Raw genomic sequence first — 17229 nt, forward strand, 5'->3', positions numbered from 1 at the left:
CAAAGCCTCTGATGGTAATATCTGTTTCCTCTCTGTGAATGCTAGCTGCAGTGAGTAAAAGGTGAAGAGGCCATATTGGTGAACTCTGCCTCTGCGATATTGATTTCATGTAGAGCCTCTCTGTACATTTACATGACTCGTGTTCTTCACAGCACGGCTCTGTTTCACAGCAGGGGAGTTAATCTACACAGAGAGAAATGTGGTAAATGTAAAGATGTTCACAGACTCATGGATCCTTATTCTGTCTGTGTGTTAGTTTGAACACCTGCCTATTATTTAGTTTTATGACAGATATTTTTGTTACTGTTAGATTTCAGCTATACTTCTGTCCTATTACTCTTGAATGTAAATCATATTTCTACATTTCCAGATAGTAAGTACATTTTATTTATCTTAATTTATCTCTATCTCACTATCCAGCCATACACTTTTGTTATAGCAGTAACACTGATGCAAGCAAGTGACTTACAGCAGCTCCCTTTTCAACACGTGCCCTAACTCTTAACTACTGATGACAGAAGAATAATTACCCTGCTTTTCTATACAACTATGACCTCCTACATAAAACTCATTAATTTTAATTTGGTAAACTTCCTGTTGGAACACAAACAGCCCAGGATCCGACCAGACTTCATCCAACAGTCTGTCCATCAGTCCGTCAAATCATCCATCCATCCATCCATCCATTCATCCATCCATCCATCCATCCATACATCTATCCATCCATCTATCCATCCACCCACCCATCCATCCATCGGTCCATGGATCCATGGATCCATCCATCCATCCACCCACCCACCCATCCATCCATCCATCCATCCACCCACCCACCCACCCACCCATCCATCCATCCATCCATCCATCCATCCATCCACCCACCCATCCATCCATCGGTCCATGGATCCATCCATCCATCCATCCATCCATCCACCCACCCATCCATCCATCCATCCATCCATCCATCCACCCACCCATTCATCCATCGGTCCATGGATCCATCCATCCATCCATCCATCCATCCATTCATCTATCCATCCATCTATCCATTAACCCACCCATCCATCCATCGGTCCATGGATCCGTCCGTCCGTCCGTCTGTCCGTCCATCCATCCATCCATCGATCGGTCCATCCATCCATCCATCCATCCATCCATCCATCCATCCATCCATCCATCGCTCCATCAATACATCCATACATCCAGACATGTATTATTCCTTTGTATGTATTTGCTGTACATGTACTTGTCTGGATATGCATTAAGTTCTTGGCTTGCTGTTTTTTCTTTTTGATTTATTTAAAATACACGTTTATGAAATTTTCCTCTACTTAAGCCCCAACCCCCAGTTATAGCCTTCACTAGTAAATTTTCTTTGGTTAACACTGACAAGTTCATCTAGATTGTCAAATATTTGATACTCTGATATTTTTTTAGATGCCACATGTTATGTATGTTAATTATGTGGGGATAGTGACAGTATATACATTAACATCTGTAAAACTGCCTTTGTGTAATGTAGACCAGATAAATCAGTAAAGTTAGACAAATGAAACACTTCCTGACTTTAACCAGGAGCTTTAACTCCAATAAGAACATCTTTATTATCACTTCCTGTGCCGTCCTGATTAAACTGAAGGATATTAAGAGAGTAGGAACTATTGAGTCTTGATTTTTAATCTTCTCTGAGCTGAGGCTCTGTCCTCTCTCAAGGTCGGCCATTTTCTGTGCTTTCTGCTGCATCAGGTATTTGTGAAGCTCAGCCGGCTTGGCCCTGCTGCCTGGCATACACAAACTCACTCCTTCTAAACACTGCGTAAACTTTATTCCCCCTGGATACAATAAGAAAATGGACGTTTTCTTTAGTGCCCACAGCATATGCATGCAGGTGCGACCAGCAAACTGCTCACAGTTAAAGCCAGACAGATTGATCCTCATGTCCTTCCTGTGATTTAAGAGCAGGACTTTACAGGGCACCAGAGGACGACATGTCATGAATCTCAACATGGAGCCTGGGTCTGTGTCCACTTCTCACTATGTTCATGCCTCTACATTCATAGCAATCCATGTCATATCAATGCATCACACTGGTGTTACCTGATCTGTTTTCAAAAACAGGAGCTCTTTAAATGAGCATGCATTAATGCTGGAACTTTACATTAAGACATGATACTAGTGGAAATGTAACTAGGGATGCTGTTTGATACTACAGCAAAAAGAAAAGTGTCTTAAACATCCAATATTTGGAACATTTCTTTTTTCAGTTACCAAGATTAGAAGCAAAACCTTAAAAGCCTCCTGTCCAAGCATGTGAAGAGGAGGGATCTATTCACACAAGTATGTCTGTATCCTCCACAGCAGGTGCTGACATGTCCTCCGGTTGATCTATAACAAAGATATATAGCATGCAGCAAACTGATTACACGTTTATGGTAAAGCATGGAAACCATTATAACTCTACATTTCTTCTGAAACAAAAAAGAGTTGTTCGTCAAAATGCACAATCCTCGCTTTAGAGGATTGTGAAGGTCTGAATTGCACAAATTATTTTTGCTGACAGAAACATTTGCTACATATTTGAGCAATAAAAATTGTTTTCCCTTCTCTATCCTGGATAAAAATATGACCGAAGACCCAAAGATTTTAGACCAAAACAAACACAGCTGTTTATCATCTAAACCAGTGGTTCTAAGCTGGCCTACCTGCAGGACCCTCCACCACCTCCTCAATAAGAAATCTAGACCCAAAGTTCAGGAAAATATCAACCATACAAATATGTTAAATAAAATATTTAGAAGTTTTAGCGAGGATTGGGACAAAAACATATGACTGACATAACAGACATGAGAAAACAAACATGTTTAAAAGAGAACATGCATGCAAGCATTTTATTTCACTCCATTTTCCATGTAGAGCTTGAGTAAGTATTTCTGGAACAACTTGACCAACTTCTAAGGTGTATGGAGGATGATAAGTCTCTCTGGCAGCACTTGTAGTTTAGAGAAAAAAATGTTTTGAATAATTTTGTTTCCAACCGCTTGAAGCCTTCATTTGGGTCATCCAACCAGGGATGCACAATACTGGATTTTTGCCAGTATCCCATATGCAGATATTTCCAAATTGATTTTAGCAGATACCAAGTATGATACCAATATTTAAAAGTAGTCAAGACCTTAAACTTCAATTCTTAAACCATGCAATTTAAAAATGACCAGATTAATACATTCAGTTCTTTAAACAGATTTTAAACAGTAAGGGCTGATGATGAATAGAGCTGTATAGGTCTGTCGGTCCAACCTAAAACTTCACTAACTTATTAATTCATATGGCCAATTATTAGATTTTGATATGCAAAGTATCTGCTGTTACAGAAAATTGCCATTTGTAAGCTAGTATCTGCAGATACTGATGTCATACTAATGATTCTGTGCATTCTGAAATGCTTCAACGTCTAATAATGTTGTAATTGTGTTGCTGGAGCACTCTGTGTCCTCATTCCCATAAGTAGTTTTTTTTTTTTTTGAAAGCTCCACAGATCTTAAAACACTATCATTAGTAAAACAGCTTTGTTATCTTATGTTATGAGGTAAAGAATCCAAGATCACAAACTTTTAAAATAAACTCATTACTGTTGTTAATGAAGTGAAGTAAAATATATTGTTGTGGGCTGTCAAAGGATCAAAAATTTAAATTGTGATGACTCTCTGAGTTTAGAACTGATTTTGCTTCATTTTGGATTTTTCTACTGCCTTAATTTAAGGGTCATACACCTGTTTAGATACAGACCTGCTTTTATATGTAGATTGAAGAGTATAGGACATGAACTAGACCACAGAAAAAAATACTTGTTATGGATTGTAAAGGAAATAAGGGGACAGGTAAAAGGTAGATCTTTCACAACAGAAGGTAGAGATGACTTCTGACTTGTCCACTGAGCTTGTTTGTGAGCTTTAAAAGTGAAATGAGACATTAAGGAGCAGCTGTGGGCTTATTTTACATCACTGTGGCTGCAGGGAGACTCTGATGTGGCTCAACTAAAGTGTGTCTAAAAGGACAATAAATAAGTCAATAAATTGAGATTAGAAAGATTAAATGTGGCTCTTAATTAATTTCAGTTAATGCAATTAATCTTGACAACTCTTATGTTCATGTTTATCTGCTTAGGGCTTCAGTATAAAATAAGATAAGTGAATTGAGGTCTCAAGAAATTAACCAAACTGTTGTTATCATCACAGGAAAATGGAGTGAAATCAAATCTGTAGATGTAGACGGTCACTTTGTGACACTGTTTTTCAGACACACATGAGTTGAGATCTAGTGATCTGAACAGCAGGTTTTAGCCTGTATAAAATCAGAGTGTTGTTAAAAACAACTAAAGCAAAGTGTTAAATTGTATTTAAACAAATGTCTTACAATAAATCTGTACATTGATAGATAATGAATAATAAAGGAATGTTTGGTTGATTTTTGTGTTAGGTAAATGCACTTTTGGTTCATTTGCACTTAAATTTCCCTGCTTGTATCGAAGAGCCTTCAATTAAAAGTTTAGTGAGTGCTGCATGAAATATCCTTTATCTTCTTATCTAAAACAGATGATGTGCATAAATAAACATGCACGCTGGTGTAAAAGCTCAGTAGTTGGCCTGAAGGCGCGTTTTTTCTCGTCTCTCTCTGCCTGATGTAGTTTGAATCCTTGAATAATTAAACTAAAACAATATGTACCATATAGAAGTCTCTGGGGATTCCGTATGCTTTATATATGCCCAGTAAGTCTTCGTCAGATGTAGGAGCAGCTGCCTCAGTGTGTGAGGATCCTCTCCTCCCACGCGCTCTCTCCTCCCGCGCCCCCTCCACCTCCTCTCCACCTCTCTCCTCCTGGCGTCATCCTCCTGGGATTAGAGAGCAGCCATTGACTGCCACAGAAAACAGGCTGTTTGGACTTTATTGGGTCATTCCTGCTGCTCCTGTTGACTATTTTGGTCCACTGATAACGTCACATTAGGATTTCACAGCGATGTTGTCATGTAGTGGGTCAGATTATAGCAGTAATACTGGAGAGGGCAGTCACTGCTGATTATAGAGACACTGATGATCCAGAGGACAGGAGATCACTGAGCATAACCCCAAACCTACACTAATCAGGCTTTCTGTGCATTTATAACTATAGCAGCACATGTTGCTGTGCATCACAAGTACACTCCATCAGCATGCCTTGTTTGGCCAATCAGACAGAGCCCTGGACACCCAGGCCAATCAGATGATCGACCAGCAGGCAAACATAGAGAGGAAATACTTGATGGAGGTGGAGATGATAGCTACAACAGCTGAGTAAAGACCAACACCTCTGCTGATATTTTAGATTCAGGAGAGACGATGTGTTAGGAACAAAGGTTTAATGGAAATGCTGCCAAGCAGTTGTGGCTACTTCCAGAAGACATAAACTTCTATCACCACCTACAGCAGAACTGTAAAGAACCACATAAAAACCTTACACTGCTGGAACAAAACCAATAACACTGAGAGGCAGCAATCCAGAAACTTCACCATCACACTGAAAGTCAGTTTTTCTGATTTTCACTATTTAGACTGAAGATAGAAAACATCCAGACACCAGAGAGAAGTAACAGAGGCCATTATGTGTTATCTGGCTGAGGATGCCTGTAGACATCAAAACTTTCACTCTTTGTCTAAGAACGTGATGCTTACTGCAAAGGTGATAAAAGATTTTTTTTTTTTTTTATCTTAATCTGACTGTGTTTATGAGGCAGGTTTTGTTTCCTTATTTTTGTTTCAAGTTCTTCTGATGCAGTTGTTTTCCACTCGTTTATAATTTTTTCCGGTTGTAATATACAAAATTTAAAGCTGTTTGCAAATCTGTACCCACAGTTTACAAATGTATACACACGGTTTCAGTAACTTTGTGCATACATTTGTAATTCCTAAATCTGCAGGAACAGATTGTAATCCAGGTGCAAGACACAAGGGGATAATTTGAAAGTGCCCTATAAGCAGAAAAGCATTGCAATTTAAAAGCTAATATGCACAATTCACATTTTATTTATCCCTAATACCACAAAATCTGGTGTACACAACACACTTTTTGTACATTATATTTTATTTGAGTTTTTCACACAAAAAAAAAAAAAAAAAAAACACAAACAAATAATACAGCTACAAGACTGGATAAGCCGTAGGCTTAAATGTGTTGTGACATAGATAAGAAAATCAAACAAGACACGGGACTTGCAAAGTAACCCAAGTTATGGGGTTCAGACGCTCTCGTATTAATTACTCTAGATGCAAAAATGCTCCAATCGTCCGCTCTCTTATTTATTAAGGTCCAAATTATAGTCAAGTCCCAACTGTTCCAGTGGCTTCTTCCATTTCTGCAGAAGAAGATGAGTCCTTCCATCAACAGTGTTCAAGTTTTTCCAGGGTTACAACCTCTGAGATTGGAGACTTCCACATAGTAAGAGTTGGAGGGTCACCCATGATCCAGTTCACTGTTATTGCTTTCCTTGCTAGCACCAGAAGAGACTGGACCACATCCTCATTTTTCTCAAGAGAGATGGGAATCTTTCCAGGTAGACAAAGAAGTTGATTTACCGACACCTGCTGGCCAATTGCTGCAGTAACTTTTGCACAAACTTTATAAACTTAGGGTACCCTCATGTATGACTTTTAACTGACAACTGTGCAGCTTTAGTTTGTTCCATCTAGTGTTATTTATGAAACGTATGACAGTTGGGACAGCAGCCTGTGGTGTATTAAGCATGAGACATGAGAGAACATACTAAAAAGATGTAAAATAAAAAGCAACACAGACATGAGTAGCCTTACATCCCCTGATTTGAAATGCTAAAATAATGACAGCATAAAAAAATGTTTATTCTTAGAGGGTTGCATCCCATTAATGATTGTTGAAATGTGCTGTCACACTGTTACGTACTTGTTTGTAAAAAGTAGGAATGCATGATAATGGATTTTTGCTGATATCGGGTATGCTGATACTTACAAAATCAACTTAGCTGATACCAGTATCGATACAGATTTTAAATGTAGATCAGAACCAAAAACCTCAGTTATTGAAAACAAAGTTCAGTCCTTCAAACACACTTTAAAGTGTAAGAAATGATGATATGAAAAGAAAAAAACAATCGTCTGTTGGTCCACACTTAAACTCCACTAACTTAGTGGTCATACGGTCAATATTTAAAGCTGACATAGGGAGATTTTTATAGACAAAATATCAGCTGTAAATTTTGGCAGAAATACTCATATCTGCTGATAACTTTATAAGAAAATATCTGCTGATGTCATGCATCATCAGTAAAAAGCTGGTGCAAAGGTTACTCCTGCAAAATCCTAACTCTTGAACTTCAGTGAAGAATGCTAGACTGTCAGGATGGGACGTTGTAACAGAGCTTCAGCAGAGCACTTAAACACACCATGGTTGGAGTTTAATTCTTTGGTTTGTCTGCCAATAAAGTTGATTGATTCAAAAATCTACCAGCCAAAAACAATTTAACTGACCCCTCTATTTTAACAAGCAGCATGATTTATTGAGGTATGATATAATTATCAGGTCTTAAAGTATTCGAGTTATAGGCAACTTAATGGATAGATGCTGCATTGAGGGTGCAAAACAGTCTCTTTTTCAGACAATCTTGTCCCGTATATGACCATCCAAACATTTGCTGTGCTTCCTACGGGGGCTTTTCAAAATTCAGTGGGATTTTCCTGCAGTTATGAGTGGCAGACTCACATTCAAAGTTGCAATTTCTGCGGTCTCACATCAAAATTCAGGCTTTGTTTAACTACCTTAGACTTGCAAAAAGCAAGACATTGGTTCAAACACACCTTTAGCAGATACACCATCTGCAGTGGAGAACTACTCTTATATGATACTGAGTCAAACCATCCTAGCACAAACATTTGACAGCAGCTCTGTCACAGGAAGTAGGAGTCCAGGTCTTTTGGTCAGTGAGTCATGTTGGTCTACCTGACTTTGCTCATCATGTCAGTAGGAACAAGCAGAGAAAAGGGGTTTAATTTATGCTTTTAAATAACAAATCACAACAAGATCACTCTTTTAGGCGAGGCTTGTTTTATTTACTGCCCCAGTGGCCAGTAAATTCAGCGACACCGCTCAAAAGTAAAGGCATTTGGCTGGTGGTGGATGCTAATTTCCCACCCTGGTACACACTCATAGTCGGTGTTCTCAGCCTATGCATATCCACATTTACAATATAAAATAAATTAGCTTCAGTCATGCCTTTAACCCTCGGTGCTTTTAAATCAAGAGGCTTTTTGAAAACAGGGCTTAGATGCTGAGGAGAGGGATAAGGATCCAGCGGGTCTCTTAACTCTGCTGTTGTGCTCCTGAAGCTAACTCTTCTTCTTTGAGTGTGTTGTTGCTCCTTCTTCTTCCTCCTTTTCTTTGTTTTTTAAGCAGTTTTCAAACGGTTATGAGTATTGATATACAATATGCAGATTTTTCAAGACTCATCTTAGCTAGTCATAATAAATACATACGTCTTATTTTAAAAACAGCCAGGTGTCTCTAGTGCAAAAAGAGGCTGAGTCCAAAGGAGCTGACAGAGGAGCAAGGAAGTAGGTAGTCTTGTTTAACGTGAGCGTTTGGGATGAGTACACTAACCTCTAATAGCTAGTAGATGTGTAAAGTCTGCAGTGAAAATAGATGGTACTACAAAAGTGAAAGCTGCAGAGAAACTGCATGTTATGGACTTTCATGAACGAAATGAAAATGGTCACACAGGAAGACATGTTAAACATTTCCCCTTTGGGAGACTATAAACAGACTGTGGCTTGGTCAGTGGGGCGACTACTTCAGATTTTACAGCAGTATTATCGTGATGTTGAACAATGTGAGCACAGATTAGATATTTTGCTCATACTGTACAGACATAATTCCTCGTCTGATATCAAAGTTTAAAATTGTGGAGTTTTGACAACCCTAGTGCATGTGTGGTCATGTGTGCCAGACTCTCCATGTGCAGTAAAATCCCGCTCCACACAGCTCCATCAGCCTGACTTATTACATCTACTCACTTCACACACAATCAATTAATATTTCTCTCCCTCTCCTCCTCTCCTCTCTACTCCTCTCCTCCCTCAATTCCTCTCTCTCTCTTCTTTCCTCCCTCATGCCTCCACATGTGATTTCTTTTATCTCATTTGTCTCTCTCCCTCCTGATCTACCTCTTCACATCTTCCTCCTCCCTCTCCCTCCCTCCTCCTCCCCCTCCCCTCCCTCTCTGGGCTTCTCTGGCAGGCTGTTCGTTGCAGTGAGTCAGTATCATGGAGGCAGGCAGCGGGGCTGCCGCAGCGGTGGGGAGTGCAGCGCTAGGACTGCTGGGAGCCGCAGCCACGTCCAGCCATGACATCTTGGACAGGTAAGACAGCTCGGCGCGAGGCTGCCGCACACACTCAGGGGCGAGCGAGGGAGAGAGAGAGTGCAGGAAGAGTATGTTAGCGTGGAGAGAGAGGGACCACACCTTAGGGTTTGGTTTGGTGAGCATGCTAGTTTGTTTATAGTGTAAGGGCCATGTAGAGTGTGTCAGTGGGAGTGGGGCTATCTTTTTACACTCTGCATGTGTGACTCTTCCTCTGCCAGTTGGAGGATCTGTGTTGTGTGTGTGTGTGTGCATGTGTTGGAGTGTGTGTTAGAGGTAGATGGGGGGTGTTGCTTGGCTTCCTCTATGCCTCAAGGAGAAATGACACCGGGGTATGCGCATGCAGGCAGAGGAGGAGGAGGAGGAGGGGGGAGTCATCGGTAGACGATGTGCTGTAGCCGAGCCGATAGGATGAGTTTGCACAGTCACCACCCCACCCCCCTATTAAACTCCCACCCACACCCACAACTCCCATAGCAACTGGGTGACAGCCATCGGTAACCAGCGCTACTGCTGGAAACCCCTCATTCAGATTTCTCAGACGACCACCGGCTCCAGCGAGGGGCCGAGTGTGTCAGCTTTCAGCTCGTTACATCAGCGCTACAGCTGTATGCCCACACGCCCATGCACTGTCATCATCACACTTTCACACAGACACACACATGGCTAGGACAAACATCGCAGTGACACGTGCAGAAGATGACACAACGGACGGACGTGGATCTCTGTCGTCAGGTGCTGATGGCAAGATTCCCACATCCTGGAAAACCTGGAGCACATTTGACAAATGTTCCTGTCTGTAGAAATCAGTTTTAATTTTGGTCACTGTGTGACTAAAATTAGGAAAAAGAAAGCCTGACAGTCATTTTCACTCTTAAAGGTTTTAGTTTAAGTTGACAAACCGCACACATTCAGTTTAGTCTTTATGTTTAGTCAAAATTATTATTTTCTTTGAACATCTTTATCAGCTGCTGAATAAAATCAATATAAATGTAAAACACTCACACTCATGTCCTATCAATACTTGAATTCCTTTGAAATATATTGGTACAATAAACACACCTTGAATCATCTCTAGCTAATCTTTCCTGGTGTTTTTACGTGCATAGTGGAGAAACATCATGCAGGGTTCCTGCACATCTTTGAGAAGTCTTAAATAGCTTTAAATTGCACATTTGAAGATAAGGCCATAGCAAGACTTAAAGTCTGTTTTTTAACCGGTGAGAGGTCTTACATTTAAGAAGAAAAAGAAGAAACATTGTTGCATAAATATTCTCTGTAATTGAGGGAATTCTTTGTTGGAGAACAAAGACACCAGGTAGACACCTCCTGCAGTCCAACCTTAATTTAACAGGTCTTCTCTGACAAAAAGCATAATTCTGATTTTGAATAGTTAAACTGTTTAGAATCTGCTTAGCACGGCTGCTCAACACCAAGAATTTGGTACGAGAAATATAAATGAATTGTTTATTGATAGAGTAGAGGTGTTAAATGTGCCAGAAATCATCAAATGACCAAACAAATGGCTGACGCAAACTCTGTGGGATGCCTGTTGAAATGCTGGACAAGGGAGAGGATTAGCTCCGCCTACTCCCCCACAAACAAGGTATCCACAGTGCTATTGACAGAGCATGGACTCAACGGAGGATGAACTGCCATTAGATGTCACCAGTCCTCTGCTGATGCAACTCTGTATGGCTCTGAAGGTAGAGTCATTCAGTCAGTCACTCAGTCAGTCAGGCAGCTAGTCACATACAGACCCATGTGTGGGGCTGACCTCAGCGGATTCTTTTGCCCTGTACCATTTGACATAAACAGGTCATTAAATAAGAAAATTCAGTCCTGGTCTGGTGTAAGGAGAGATCTCATGCCTTTCATTTTCAGTGGTCTACTGTGGCAATCATTTTCTCTGTTCCGGTCTTTAAAAGACTTAAATTAGATTCTAAAAAGTGTGTAAGAACCCTGATCATGGATTTTAATGTCCAGCACCAACATTTTATTCACCTTTTAGTCTCCCAGTCAAAAAGTAAACGTACTTTTCATCAGAGTTTCTGTCATCAAAGATCTGTTTTTGGCTAGTCTAGTCTTTGTTGTGGAAAAGGCTACGGATAAACATTTTAGTCATAGTTTCAATTGATGATATTAACGCTGGAAAACTACTGAAAAATGGTAAAAAAAAAAAAAGCTGATAAATCACATGCTGTACTGGAAAGTTATTAAAACACTCCAAAAACAGTTGACACTGTCACTTAAAGAGAAAAATTATGTCTGAAGTTTATTAGTCATAGTACTAAGAATAGGCTGGTGCTGTAAGTAGTCCCTAGTCAAATCAAGATAAAGGCTCACTTATGCTCTATACTCAAAATGGATATAGATAGGGTGTTTTATATGCACAGTCTTTATTTTGTCTGTATTTCAGCTCACTCTCTCAGAGCTGAAGGATACAGACCAAGCGTTGCAGTACCACCAGTAATTGTGGGTGCAGTGTTGAGCAGTGTTTCTAAAGTTCAAGAACTGTAAAAACACAGTGAGACTTCAAAAATAGTGTGGCTTCACTAACGCTGACTATGGAAATGTCACTGAATATAGTAGAAGTCGTTAAAAACTGCAAACATGTATGATGTTAGCTCACCTGAGCTCAGAGGCAGACAACAGAAAAGCTGGGTGGAGGATTGATGGAGCAGCAATGAGGAGGTCTGTGTGAGACAGCGACCTCTAATGAATTAACCTTTTAATGTCCACTCACATGTTACAGATGTGCATGAGTATGTGAGCAATGACAGTTTGCGATCAATCAGTCAGTCTTTGTTTGTAAAGCGCTGATTCATAACCTAAGTTATCTCAAGACACTGTACAAAGAGGGCAGGTCTCTACCGTACTCTCTGATGTGGCTGATCACCATGAGCTCAACAGTAGCTATTTAGCCATGCTACTAAAAAGGAAGTTTCTTCTCACCACTGGAATTTGAAGCCCAAATTTAATTTCAATATATGAAAAAACTATAAACAAGCCCTAATGTTAGAACAGTAATGGCTGACATTTCAAATAATGTAAGAAACATTATTTCAGATGTAAAAGTATTTGACGCTGCTGCCTGCTTACTGTCAGTTTATTTTTATAGATTAACAACCTTTGTCTTTGTCTTCATTTAAACAGTGAATAATGTTAAATTAGTTAATACTCTCCTTTTAGAGCTGAACTTTAGATTTAAATCATAACGGTTTGATACAGTTTTTGTGTATTTTTATCTTAAAGATGATAGATTGTAGATAGAGAATTGCAGTGAAAGGACAAAACAGATGAAGGGTGATGTACTCTGCAACCCAAAACTGTGCAGGTTTATTAATGTTCTTTTCCCTGAACATTTCTGTGTATCTTCCAGGGATGCACTGATTGGTTTAACATTGATATTGACCCTGTTGACAAACATTAGGCATCAGTTAATGATGCGCCATGAACAGATACCTGTAGCCAGAGTTAATCTGTGGTGTGAAATGAATTCAGTATCGTGGAAGTATGATAACTAACCAGGGATGCACAATATTGGATTTTTGCAGATACTCGCTATGCCGGTGTTTACAAATTTATTTTAGCCGATACATATATCGATAAAGATGATGTAAAATGTATTTCAGACCTAAAACTTCAGTCCTTAATAAATCAATTCAAAGTTTAAGTAATGAGGATGAACAAAAACATTTGTTAGCTGATTAAAGTCTGTTGATCCTGCCGTAAAATCTACAGACTCATTTGTACATTTGGTTAATATCAAAGCTCATATATTGGTTGTAAGTGCTTCAGGAAATGTTGCTATCTGGTGACACCAATAGTGATTTTTATGAACAAATATTTGCCTGTACCTTGTTGATAATATTGTGCATCCTTGTGCTTGTAGTTGAATCAATAAGAGATTTTTTACTTGGCAGAAGAATTCACTTGTTGGACAAAATCAGATCTGATCTGTCATGGTCAAAAATTAGAGGAAATGTTGGTAGAGTACGAGTTTTACACAGAAAGAAGTAGTTACAAACATTGGTAAAGGTATTGGCAATTGACTAAATTGCTGAACATGATACCTATTTCCAATAAATAAATCCTTAAAAAATAAGAGGGAAAAAATATGAGGTTATGAAAGCCTTGTTGATCTATGAAATTCATTGTCATCACTCATAAGCATAAAATAGCTCATGGTTGAAGCCATAGACTGCGCATGTTTTGAGTCAGACTTCTGCATAAAGGAACATAATTATATGATGTGTTCCTGTCAAGCAAGCCTGTCAGAGAAAATGTCCTGGAAAGTCCTGGAAAATGCGTGGGAACTCCTGCACAGACGTACAGTATGTTTAAAGACAAACATCGCAGTGACACGTGCAGCGGCAGCACAACAAACAGACGTGGATGTTTGTCGTCAGGTGCTGCTGGGGTATCACTCATCTCCTCCACATTACTGCCGCTACTCTCTCTGCAGCGAGGGAGAACTGAGCTGCAACCTGGGGATCTCCTTTGACACATTGTACAATCAGAGATGGAAATTAAGGCTCTGACTCACTGGGCTGTCATTCCTTCACTATTTCAGTTAGTCACCGCTCACATCCAGCCTCCAATCAAAATAACACACACCTCATCTGCACACACTACAGTTCCTGCATCATCAGAGCAGGTAGGCAGCAGCTGCTCTCCTCTGCATTACAGCTCAGGCTGCATGGTGCGCGTTTATTCCCACTGCTGGATTACTGCATGTGCTCTGTTGCTATATTTGTGTGCATCTGTCAGTGTTTAAGGGAATGTTGTCTTCTGTATTTTGGTTTTTTTTTGGAGGTTTGTGGAGGGGGGATTACTGTAAAGGAAGCTCCACCTGCCCCTCCACTCCTGAACGGGGGTCTAAATCCTGCACCGGGGTTACCATGGCAGCAGCAGCTTAGCATACATTAGACAGCGGTCCAACGTTACTACTGAGAATGAGTGAGTGAAGAGAAGACGAGAGAGATAAAGACGAGAGGGAGAAAACACAACGGGAAATTGCTGTTCAATTACTTGCACATGATGTCTTGTATAGAGTGAATATATGAGGGTGTTTGTGCTGAGTGGTTTGCACATTTCTGCAGATCGTTTTTTATCAGAGGAAACAGAACAGGTGTCTGGCTGAGGGTTTTGGCGAGAGATTTGTAAAAGTTTTCTGGTGAGTCCTGGTGGACAGACAGGAAGGAGGAGGAGGGCTGGATTTGGGACATGAAGCGATCCAGGAGGCGACAGAGAAAAAGAAGGAAAGTGTTTTAAACCTGTTTGCTTTTGTAGCTCCCTAATCCAGTCAGACGGATGAACAGACAGCAGAGGAGGACTCTGCAGCAACCAGGCACTCATGAATCTGTAACTAAACGGATCAGGTCTCTGCTGAGTGAAGGTACACCCAGGCTGAGAGGGATGCCATATTACATAAGCATGTACAGGAGGGACGAGCTGTCTCTGCATCGATACGATTTTATGAAGACTTCGTGGAGATACTGCAGAGTACTGCAGTTCTGTTCAGTAGTATTGATTATTATGACTTTCTTTTCCTTTTCCAACCAAACATGTCAAATCATGCAATCAGGAGTTAACCTTGCAAAGCAAACAGCTGAGCAGATTTCATGTCTATCAGGTAAATCCATATTGCAAAGCTCCAATCAAGGATGATGGTGCCAGGTCTGAGAATGAATCAGACCAATCAGTGTGATTTTAGGTGAATGAGACGGTAGCAAACAGTGGGGTTAAGTTATACTGGAAGCTTGTAGCAATGGCCGCTGTCTGTGTGGCACTTAGGCTTGGATGTAGCTATAGTATAACGGTAGTTTTATCAGAATTGGACCAAATTATCTTTATTAGAAGAAAACAAAGAATAGCACTGAAAGCTTTTCACGATGGCAAAGATGTTTTTGATTTTGTCCTGACCTGCTTAGGCCTGAGTTTGTGATAGTAACGGGCATGGGTTTAGTTATACTGCAAGCTGTGGTGGAGTGTTTAGCTGGGATGTAGCCAGGGCTTGACGCTAACCTTTTTTTTTTTGATCACGTAACCGAGTCACTCTACAGAAGAATTTCTGTCATTTCTCAGACAGACAATAAAGTGTATCTATCGATCGATCTATCGATCAAGAAATTTGCCCCATTGTATCTGCAATCTGGCCTCAACGCAACAAACATCTAAATCACAAACACAAGCACTAACAGTTAGAGTGAAACATAAGCTGTGGCATTGATACATTCAACCCACCAAAATGGCTGGTAAGAGCCACTGCATAACTCACCCCAGCCAAAATCAACCTGTATTTGGCGGCTTGACGGTCATTTGTGTCAAGCCCTGAATGTAGCTGTACTAAAAAGGCAGTTTTATCAGGGCTTGACCACTTTGCTTTTTTAAAATGAACTGCAATGAAGGTTTTTCTTTTCAGCATGCGTTCGTGATGGCTACTGGTGGGTTTGATTGTATTACAAGCCAGTAGCAATGACTGTCATGGATGAAGCTGTTAGCCTTGCAGCTTTAGCAACAGCTTTTATCAGATCTGGACAGTCTTTCTTTATTGAACGAGTCACACTGAAAGCTTTTCAGAAGATTTTTTCCACTTTTCCCTACCTGCTTCAGTATGAAGTTAAACCTCTAACAAGCTCCACTGGTCATAAACCACGACAGCGCCTCCCTGCACACGCCTACTACCTCATTTGGTCTTGTCACTCCGATTGGCCCATCATGAATGTCCACCGACAAAATGCTTGTCCAATTACTGTCCGATAATGTTTTGAAAAGTCCTGTCCATCCTGAACCCTCTGTATACAAGGTTTCCTGGTGAAATCTATCATGCAGTCGTTATGTGAAACACTATATCTGGAATGTCAGGTAATATTTCCAAAAGTGCACATCATTTGTCTAGAAACACTCAGCTGCAACATCCGGGTGATCTGTTACCACAATTCCAAAATTTAAAAAAAAATCTCCCTGGGAGAAGAAAGTTTAATCTTTCCTCCTGTATGACAGTTTCCATTTTATTCTATAAAGTCCACAATGTGCAGTTGTGCAGCTGTGTCGCTCTTCTAGAACCGTCTGTTTCCCCGTGATTGTTTTGACACGGACTCACAGCCCGCGCATCACTCAGCCCTCCTCCGCCTGTCACTGTTGTCCTTACTGAGGAGAGTTTCCAGTCTAACAAGCACCAAACAGTAATAGTAACACTAGTGGTATAATTTCTGTTTTCTTTAAATGCACAGTTATGACCTTATGAGTGAGAAAAAGCAGTTAATAAGTGTCGGTGAAGTGTGGCGGTGTAGTCTGTCATCATACATTCCAGCACGTTCTGAGTAGTGAAGCTGCTGTTTGCAAAACACGATGAAAGTGGATGATTTTTTTTTCTGAATAATGCGACTAAACCTCTTTAGCAGTGGGTCGGGACCAAAAAGTGGGTCGTGAAGCTCTTTCCAGTGGGTCGCAAATGGATGCAAAGAAAAAGTGTGGCAAATAGTCTTCAAAAGCATGTGGACATTCAGTAAATCCTTACATTGTTATTAGTTTTTCCAGAGATAAAGAGAAAATGTAGGTCTTTTTCTCAAGGTTTCATCTTATTTATATTCTTTCCCCCAATATAAAATTGTTTCCCCCAGGATAATTGGGAAATTCTTTGAGAAATGACCAAATTTCCATGCTGTCTGAGGAAAATCCTGTAAAATATAATGTGCACCTACAATAATGCACTTTTCAAACATGCTTGTTTTGTCCTTCTCATGGTTTCCTCCATTTAGGGTCCAAACTGCAGCATTTTTCATTAAAAACTCTTGGTTATTATTGAAAA

At 40.2% G+C, this 17229-nt stretch overlaps 1 protein-coding gene across 3 annotated transcripts in view; it reads left to right on the forward strand.

Moving 5' to 3' along the window:
- arhgap32b (Rho GTPase activating protein 32b) overlaps positions 1–17229 on the forward strand; it is a 238582-nt gene that overhangs the window by 56134 nt on the left and 165219 nt on the right. For all 3 annotated transcript variants that reach the window (XM_041801252.1, XM_041801253.1, XM_041801255.1), the window contains exon 2: positions 9293–9413. In XM_041801252.1, the coding sequence (XP_041657186.1) occupies positions 9319–9413 (95 nt within the window). In that variant the 5' untranslated portion in view covers positions 9293–9318. The remainder of the gene's footprint in view (positions 1–9292; positions 9414–17229) is intronic.

Source organism: Cheilinus undulatus, linkage group 12 (assembly GCF_018320785.1).
Source record: "Cheilinus undulatus linkage group 12, ASM1832078v1, whole genome shotgun sequence".
Lineage (NCBI taxonomy): Eukaryota > Metazoa > Chordata > Actinopteri > Labriformes > Labridae > Cheilinus > Cheilinus undulatus.